The 9,030-nt window shown below is 39.4% G+C and overlaps 1 protein-coding gene across 1 annotated transcript; it reads left to right on the forward strand.

Annotated features, from left to right (window-relative positions):
* The first annotated feature begins 5,449 nt into the window (after positions 1 to 5,449).
* LOC126900637 (uncharacterized) lies at positions 5,450 to 9,024 on the forward strand. Its single transcript, XM_050676491.1, has 5 exons — positions 5,450 to 7,448; positions 7,522 to 7,838; positions 7,900 to 8,032; positions 8,089 to 8,370; positions 8,435 to 9,024. The coding sequence occupies exons 1-5, from the start codon at positions 5,465 to 5,467 to the stop codon at positions 9,022 to 9,024; spliced, it is 3,306 nt and encodes a 1,101-aa protein (XP_050532448.1). The 5' UTR covers positions 5,450 to 5,464.
* The last annotated feature ends 6 nt before the right edge of the window (positions 9,025 to 9,030 follow it).

A 9,030-nucleotide genomic window follows, 5' to 3' on the forward strand; every position in this document is an offset into this window, starting at 1 on the left:
GCAAATTTGACAATAACTTTTCACTTTCATCCTTTTTAAGAGGAATAAATAGTGACTTTTTTCAATTTTAGTTATTTGTTTAGTGTTATATATTAAAATATATGTTTATGAGGTCGCTGAAATAAAAATTAATAAGCATTTTTCAATCCACTTTTATTTAAAAAGATCAAGTCTATATTTAATTTTTTACATTATTTTATATTTTGCTATTGGCAAAAATTATAATTTTTGTATTATTATAATAACATAAATAACATTTTTACTCAAAACACATTTTTTGATTTAATTATATATTGTACTAATATTTTTTCACAATTTTAATTCATTTTAAATTACAAGTTTTTAATTGTAAAGTATGCGTTACTGTGTGCTCTTTATTAAATTCAACAATTTGAATATTTTTATAAAACTTATCTGCTCCAGACTTAATTTTTATAATCATTAATGATACATTTATATTATTATCAGCGTTTTCTTAAGTATTGCAGGCGCACTATTGAACCTATAAAAAAAAGTTTCATACAAAAATTGTTCAATGTATTGGTGTTACTCTAATAACTGATTCTCAAAACTTTTTATTTATATTACCCCAAGATTGTTGAAATCTTTTAAATATTAATACATTAGGCCCAGATGTTTCACCAAATTTGACATCAAAAACTCCTTTTAATACAATTTCGTAAATATGGTGACGGCAAGGTAAATATATTACATCACGTTCTAATAACTGTTCTAAAATAATACATGCTCCGTTCAAACGGTCAGTATTTGAATTAGTTGTGTCACAACAAAAAAACGCTTGAACCTGTTCTGTTAAGCACCAGTCAATAAGCATTTTGAACACAGCAAAAACTTGATCATTCTCGGTGCCAGTGTTTATAAAAGGGACACCTAGAAGTTGTTCCTGGCCACTGCAAGAAGTAATTACAGGTAATCTATCGACTAACTTTTTACTTGTAATGGCAGGAAGAAGTTTTCCGTCCCACTGTAGCACAATTACCTCATCTCTTTTTACCATAAAATCCTGTCGTATTTTTTTTGCACGTTCTTGACGGAACCGTAATCGAGAGCGTCGAACCGATGATTTATTCAATATTAATTTACTAGAATTAATACCAAGGACAAGGAGACACCCGATTGTCATATTAATAGGTGGAAATTTGACATCGGGAGAGACGCTGGTAAGCGCCAGCCTTGAGCGTAGCGCGGTGTCGCGTCAAAGATATATTAAGTGATTCAGGTATCATATTTTCTAAAGACCGTATAGTAGTTCCTTGTGTTTTAAGAATAAAAGTGTTAAATCCACTACATATTGATAATAAATATAAAGTAAGAGCTAAAGAAGTATTTTATTGGCCGGCCATATAATGAAATTGAAAACTTTATTATAAAATGTAAGTTATGTGAAAAATATAGTGTCTAATTTAAAAAAGCCATAAAAGACCGGTAAGTTCCGATCGGCTTTCGGCTTACATTTGCATACAACAAAAAAATTCAAATACAGTACTAACTCTTTTAACAAAATCAAACTATAATAAAAAAACTCTCAATCTACGACTTCGAATCTGCCATCTCCCATCTATCGGATTTTTTACTATTAAATAACATACGGGGGATTACCCTGCCAACGATCGGAATGAATCGCGACAAAATTCCTATTGAAATCGGAGCGCGCTCATTTACTATTATTTGCTGTGCCGAGGATTAAATGTAAGAATATGCGCGACGGACCAACTCTACCGCCACTTGTGCCATCAGTTCCATCTACCAGAACACCGACATTTCATTAAAAACAATCATTATATTTAATTATATTTTTGTATTTTGTATTATTTAGTTATTTATTTATATTATTTTTTTTTGTTGTTCTTTTCTCACTCTTTCAATTAATTCCAAAAGCGTTCATAATCATTCTTAGAGTTTATTTTATTACTACACAGTAGTAGGGTGAAAATGGGGATACTAGGCCCTCTCCGCTTCACCCACCCACCCTACCACCGTAGTAATGGGAAGAGGGGCGGAGGTGGAGTAAATCCAACGTAAACTAACATAATACAATGGGAGGGGGAACGATGATGTAACCCAACGTAAACTAACCTAAATCAGGTGAGGAACCTCTCTTCCTCCTCCAAGTCTTATGAGAGAGGGGTAATGAAACTTAAGGTAAACAAACCTATAGGTGGGAGGGGGGAGGAATGAAACACGACGTAAACTAACACAACTTGTCACGCGCCTAAATTATGCTCGCCCATATATACATAATATCGGTTTTTTGACGAAATAAAGAAAAATGCATTTTCCAGGTAAGCTATACGGTTACGGTGAAAAGTACAATTTTTAAACGTCGAATCCGCTATTTTGATATGCCACATGCATATATTTAGATAAAGTCCATACGTAAAATGTTAATTTTACCTAATTTGTGAAAAAAAAAAAAATTAGTTCGAAACATTGTGTGCCAGATGGCTGTATTGATGATTACACTATAGCACTTGAGATTAATACAGCAGATGGCCCAACGCGGCGGCGACGGCGTCGGCGATGTCGCCGTCAATTAGATTAATTGTTATTATACGAGTTAATAAGCTTGACCGTTATTCGTATAGTGAATAATAAATCAATATTTTTTTTTGTAGACAATATATACTAATGACGACTTTTCAAGTTTTCTTATAGCAAAACACATTCTTAAATAAACACTACCGCCGCCGCCGCCGACGACGACGACGTAATCACTGGAACATATATATTATAATGTTTATAATATTATTATAATCTGTATTATACTTATCGATTAATGTCGTACATATATATTTTGTCTGAATTATTACTGGTATCCCCCCCATTGTTATAAATTATTACCGTATTTAACAACTGTAATAAATTATTTTTAATAAAATAATAGCTTCGACTGGAAGGATTGCATTCTTCATCCGTCAACGCATTAGAGACGGCAGACGGTCATAATTTTTACAAAGGCATCTGTTTTAAATCCTAATGACATATATGTGTAAACATTTCACTTTAAGACTGAATGTTTTCACGCCATTACAAATGACAAATTTACAAATTTATCAATTAATTGTCTTGGGTGACGTTTATAAAAATGTAACAAGTGCTGTATAACATGTAGAAACCTGAATATTTTTTCTCAGACCACTTGATATACTTTGGTCATTATGCTCGCGATATACGATGTACTTGTGCGATTAATGACCGCGCACTGACATCACTGATGCAGCGGATAATACAGTAACAATCCGTATTTATAAAGACATCAATAATGATTATATTCACTCTTTGACTAAGCGTTATTAGCGGCTCGCAAACATATTGCTTAAAAATATTCAGTTAAACGTATACAAGTACTAGTATTTATTTATTTATTTTTTTTTTTTTAAATTTAATATTGAATAACAATGGCTGATGTATATTTTACTGGTGCTGCACAAGGTAAGTTTTTTTGTTTGTATATTTCGATATTTTCGACGTACAAATTGTTTCTACACAATTTTTGATTAAAGCTACCTCGTGTACATCTGTTTCGTCACACCAGGCGGCTAAGAGTAGTAGGGCCAACAACAGCGCGGTTAGATCGAAAAGGTTACGTATGCAATTGACGGATACCCGTGATTTCACCGAGATCGATTCCGCCTTGGAGCGGGGGGCCGTTTGGTTTTACCGGAAGAACGTGGAAAATTTCGCGTTTTGAAAATTTGAGATTTTCTGCGCGCCGTTAAACCTGCGCTGGTGGCCAGACTCGCTGAAATCGTAGGTAACCGTCCGATCAAGTATAATCTCAAATTGGAGGCCTTGTAACGTGACAAAAGTATCTGGTTGTTTTTTTTTGGTCTATTTGTATATATATATTTGTGTTGAGCCGAATGCGGACTGCGACGGCGTTTGTTGGTAAAATTATCGTGATAAGGTGTTGTGATTTGTTTATGCGCGTGCGAGATAGTCAGCTGTGTACTACTTCAGACCGGTTCATGGACGGCATTTGTGTGTACATTCACCCCGCTCCTTTCCTATCTTGAACGTCATTTGCACTGCTCACCGCATACATTGTCGCCATATGATTAAATTGTTTTTAATAATTTCCGGAACTGGGTATTTAGTTATATTTTGACCCCTACTCTAAAGGCTAGCCGTTTGGTCGCCAACGGACCGCCGGGTCAAACGTCGGACGGGTTGTCGGAAATTAGCCATCGTCGGAACTGGTACGCTAATTTTCGTCCGTAGCGCGGTTGTGATTTTTTGTTGTGGGCGTTACAACTGTTTTTTTATATAGATATATTTTTTCGTGAGTGCCCGCTATTTTTTTTAGTATGTAATTTTTTTGTTTATGGCGTCGGCTAAGCCTGCCTCCAGTTTCTTTAGCCCTTAGGGGCTGGTAATGTATATTTTTGCTTTAATGTGTTGAGCCAGTTTTTTTTTAGTGCGCCGTGCCATAAGCACGTGTGGCGAATTTTTTTTATATAGTTTTTTTTGTAGGTGTCCCTATATTTTTTTATTTAGGTCCCTCAACATGGCAGGCGTGTTCCAATACCACCTGTCATGTTATATATGTTTTATTATAGGTTTTATATGATGTTTTATTGGGTGATGAATATATTATTTGTACAATGTGGTGACGTAGTGCATTTTATTCCGGGGTGTCCCAACGTCTTGCAAGCTAAGCCTAACTGCAAAAAACCAGTCGCTTACTTGGGACGTATACCCGCCGTGCTTAGCGGCAATGCTGCGATTAATAGCCGGCGGGTACCCGAAGACGTTCATCGTATTCTATAATAATAAAAGCGTAGGTGTAACTATTTTTTTTATTAATATCTATTTTTTTTTTCTCTTTCTTTGTTCCCCTTTAATTTGTAGACGAGGTTTTTTGACCATTCGGTTTTTTGCCTCGTAGTAACTTAATTTTTTTTGTTTTTTTTTTTTTAATAAAGTCCCCTTAACTTAACTTAACCATCATCTTTGTCTTTTTTTTTTTGCGTGTTCCATCTTCAATAGACTCGTGTATTTTTTTTTTCCTTTCAAAAATCAACTCCCCTAGTTTATAAGGTACGGGCAACGGCCTTGTATAAGGTCATCCCTGATCTATATGGTTATGTGACAACTGTCACGAGGTTTTGATGTACATCTACTATCAACGACTCAACGGACATCAACTTTAATATTTATTAATTATATATTTGTTTCTAATTGTTTTAATATACAATAGTTAATTTTTTTAAAATCCTACTGTGGTCCGACAATACACTGTCTCGCCCAGTAGGTTGGCGACCCTCTTCTTATAATTTTGTAAAACGCCATGAAAGTTACAAATTTTTCGTTGCGGCCAATTAATTTGATTTTTTTATATATTTGTAACCTTTCAGCCTCTTACCATATACCTCGATCAGAAGCACCGTCCGAAGACCGTGCCTTCAAGACACGAGATAGAGCATTGTTATCCGATACGGATATGTGGTGTGCGGTCGATGAAGATTTTGAGGTTATGCTTGCCGAAGAAGACGCGTACTCGGGTAGGGGTAGCGGATTCACGCTAACGCATATCGACGGCCTTATGCTCAGCGTATACAAGTATACGCCCCTCGCCGGCTCATCATATATTCCTGTCCCACCAGAGATTAACCAAAGAAAAGCAATCATCAACCCACAGAATATCGATCAGTCTTGTTTCAAGTGGTCCATTTTGGCGAGACACGTCGAGGCAGACCACAAATATCGCGTTGATCGAAAATATTTTAACGAGGAACACAGGTATGATTTTACGGGGTTGACGTTCCCCACACCTGTGTCCCAAATTAAAATATTTGAGCGACGAAACCCTAACGTGTCTGTCAACGTGTACGGCTTGGAACGAGACGACGATAAGATGAAGTGGTTGGTGTATCCTCTAAGAGTCGCCGACCAAGAGCAACAGAATCATTTTGACCTGTTGTACATCGGTGACTCTGAAAAGTCACATTACGCGTACATTTCCGATTTTTCGAGGCTCGTGCGCAGCCAAAAAACTAATCACAAATGCCGCATATACACTTGCAAACGTTGCTTCACCAGCTTTGATGATCAGCCCAAAAAGCACATTCTTCGGGGTCAACAAGCGTTGGAGCAACACAAGTTGATATGCGGCAAGAACAAGCCTATTTTACCCGTTATGCCGGCGGAGGGCAGTAAGGTCGAATTTGACGCGTGGGTAAAGACGCAACGGTTACCGTTTGTCATCTACGCCGATTTTGAGGCCTTACTGGAGAAAACAGACGATCGTATGGGTGCATACACCAGGACTGTGCACACCCACCATCCCATGAGCTATGGGTTCATGGTGAAAACATCGGACGATGTGCCCTCCGAGCTCCTCGAACGCTACGGTATACCACAATCACCGGTGATATACCGTGGGTCCGAGGATCGCGAAGAGGTCGCCAAGGCATTTGTGATGGCTGTAACTGAAGTGACGCGCAACATTTCTAAATTGTTGCGCAAAACCAACGTTCCCATCCGAATGTCTGTCGAAGATGTGCGCAGGCACGGGGAGAAAGTGGTATGCGACTTGTGCCGCACGGCATTCAAGGATTCCAACCCCAAAGTCGCAGACCACTGCCATTTATCGGGCCGATTCAGACAGACGTTGTGCAATGCATGTAACCTGAAAGTAAAGACGGTCAATTTTGTGCCGTGCTTCTTGCACAATCTTTCGGGTTACGACGCGCATTTCATCGTCACTGAATTGGGGTACGACGACCAAAGGATTTCGGTCATACCGAATTCCGAGGAGAAGTATATTTCGGTCACGAAACACGTGACCAATAACTTCTCCATACGGTTTGTCGACACCTTCCGATTCATGGCCTCCTCCCTGTCCACCTTGGCCGGTAACCTAATGACACCCGATTTCGTTAAATTCCGGGAGACGGCCAAGGTGTTCCGCCCGGAAGACATGCCGTTGGTGACGCGTAAGGGCGTATACCCCTACGAGTACACTGATAGTTGGGCTAAATTGGAAGAAACGGAACTACCACCTCAGGACGCTTTCTATAGTCAGTTGAGTGAGTCTAATATTGATGACGACGACTATAGACATGCCACGGAGGTGTGGAACCGTTTCGACTGCTCAACCCTCGGTGAGTACAGCGACCTATATCTTAAGATCGACGTGTTGTTGTTGGCTGATGTGTTTGAGAACTTCCGCGACATCTGTATTTCAACATACAATTTGGACCCGGCGCACTATTACACCGCGCCTGGTTTTAGCTTCGATTGTATGTTGAAATACACCAGGATGAAGCTGGAGCTCTTGAACGACTACGACATGCTACTGATGGTGGAACAGGGCATTCGTGGTGGGCTAGTGCAGGCCGTCAAGCACTATGCAAAGGCCAACAATTCTAAGACACCCGATTACGATCCGTCAAAACCAGAATCATGGATCGTGTACCAAGACTGTAAGTAATCTATACGTATATATATAAACGCGCAATATTTGAGCGGTGGTTTAATAACGTTTAATGTTTACAGGCAATAACCTTTACGGGTGGGCTATGAGTCAGCCCATGCCGTACGGTGGCTTCCGGTGGTATAAAGGAGCAGACCCTCTGGCTGACCTCCAATCGTTGTCGGACACTGGTAATACGGGGCGTATATATGAAGTGGACGTATCGTATCCACAAGAGCTGCATGACGAGCACAACGACTTGCCGTTCTTGCCTGTCAACGATGTACCGCCGGGTTCCAAAGAGACCAAACTCATGGCCACTTTGAAACCCAAACAGCGGTACGTCGTACATTACGTTAATCTTAAACAGGCGATCGCACACGGACTGCAAGTCGATAAAGTATGTATAGTTAACCTATAAACTATAAGCGATGATACTAATATAAATATTTGTACTGCAGGTGCACCGCGTTTTAGAGTTTCAACAAAGTGCTTGGTTGAAACCATACATTGAGTTGAACACTGAAATGCGGAAAAAGGCGGCAAATGCTTTTGAAATTGCATTTTTCAAACTAATGAACAATGCCGTCTTTGGTAAGTGCATGCTCAATGCTAAAGTGGGTTATTCGATAATTTTTTACATTTTATAGGGAAAACAATGGAGAACATGCGGAAACGCATCCGTATTGAGCTAATCTCCAGTCCCGAACGTCTAAGCAAGCTCGTAAACCAACCAACCTTCAACGACTGTATCAAATACGGTGAAAGGTTGTGCGCCGTCATAATGGACACAAAGATGGTCAAGTTTATCAAACCAATATACGTCGGTTTAGCAGTGCTTGACATTAGCAAGACGCTAATGTACAAGTACTTCTACGACGTATTGAAACCACATTATGGCAGTGCAATCGAATTGGTTTACATGGATACTGGTGAGTACAACCGTACAGTAGAAATATTTCTTTACAATATTTATATATTTTTAATTTTTTTTAGACTCCTTCATATACCTACTCAGAGTAAGCGACTTCTACCAGGATTTAGCTAACAGCCCCGATTTACTGGTGTACGTGGACGCATCTAGCCTGCCCAAGGATCACCCTTGTTACTCGACTTCGAGGAAGAAGACGCCTGGTTTGTTTTCAGAAGAGACCGGCAGTCTCACCCTCTTTGAGATCGCTGCACTTCGTTCAAAGTGCTATGCATTCGACATGGAAGGCAGCGAACTCATAAAGTCTAAGGGGATCCGCGGACACGTTGTCCGGAATCATCTGTCTTTGGACGACTACAAACGGTGTTTGTTTAAAGACGATGGTGACGATGCGTCAAAACGAGCATTGGCTCGAGAGAATGCCCGTGCGGTCATCGGAGTGATACGTGGTGCTGAGTGTCCACCGATATTATCGCTACCATACACACCGTACCGACAGAACATGTCAATCCGTTCGTTTGAGCACGAGTTACGCACTTTACGTACAACCAAGTTGGCGCTTAACCGTTTTGATGATAAGCGCTACACGCTCAACAACAGAATCGACACGTTGGCCCACGGGCATTATGCTATACCACCACCGGAAGACCTATAGTTCTTA

The sequence above is a fragment of the Daktulosphaira vitifoliae genome, unplaced genomic scaffold (assembly GCF_025091365.1).
Source record: "Daktulosphaira vitifoliae isolate Bord-2020 unplaced genomic scaffold, ASM2509136v1 Scaffold_3, whole genome shotgun sequence".
Lineage (NCBI taxonomy): Eukaryota > Metazoa > Arthropoda > Insecta > Hemiptera > Phylloxeridae > Daktulosphaira > Daktulosphaira vitifoliae.

Coding starts and splice junctions, on each gene's coding strand:
- LOC126900637 (XM_050676491.1), top strand. CDS start 5,465: ATGTGGTGTGCGGTCGATGAAGATTTTGAGGTTATGCTTGCCGAAGAA. Junction 7,449..7,521: donor ATGGATCGTGTACCAAGACT/GTAAGTAATCTA, acceptor TAATGTTTACAG/GCAATAACCTTTACGGGTGG. Junction 8,371..8,434: donor ATTGGTTTACATGGATACTG/GTGAGTACAACC, acceptor AATTTTTTTTAG/ACTCCTTCATATACCTACTC.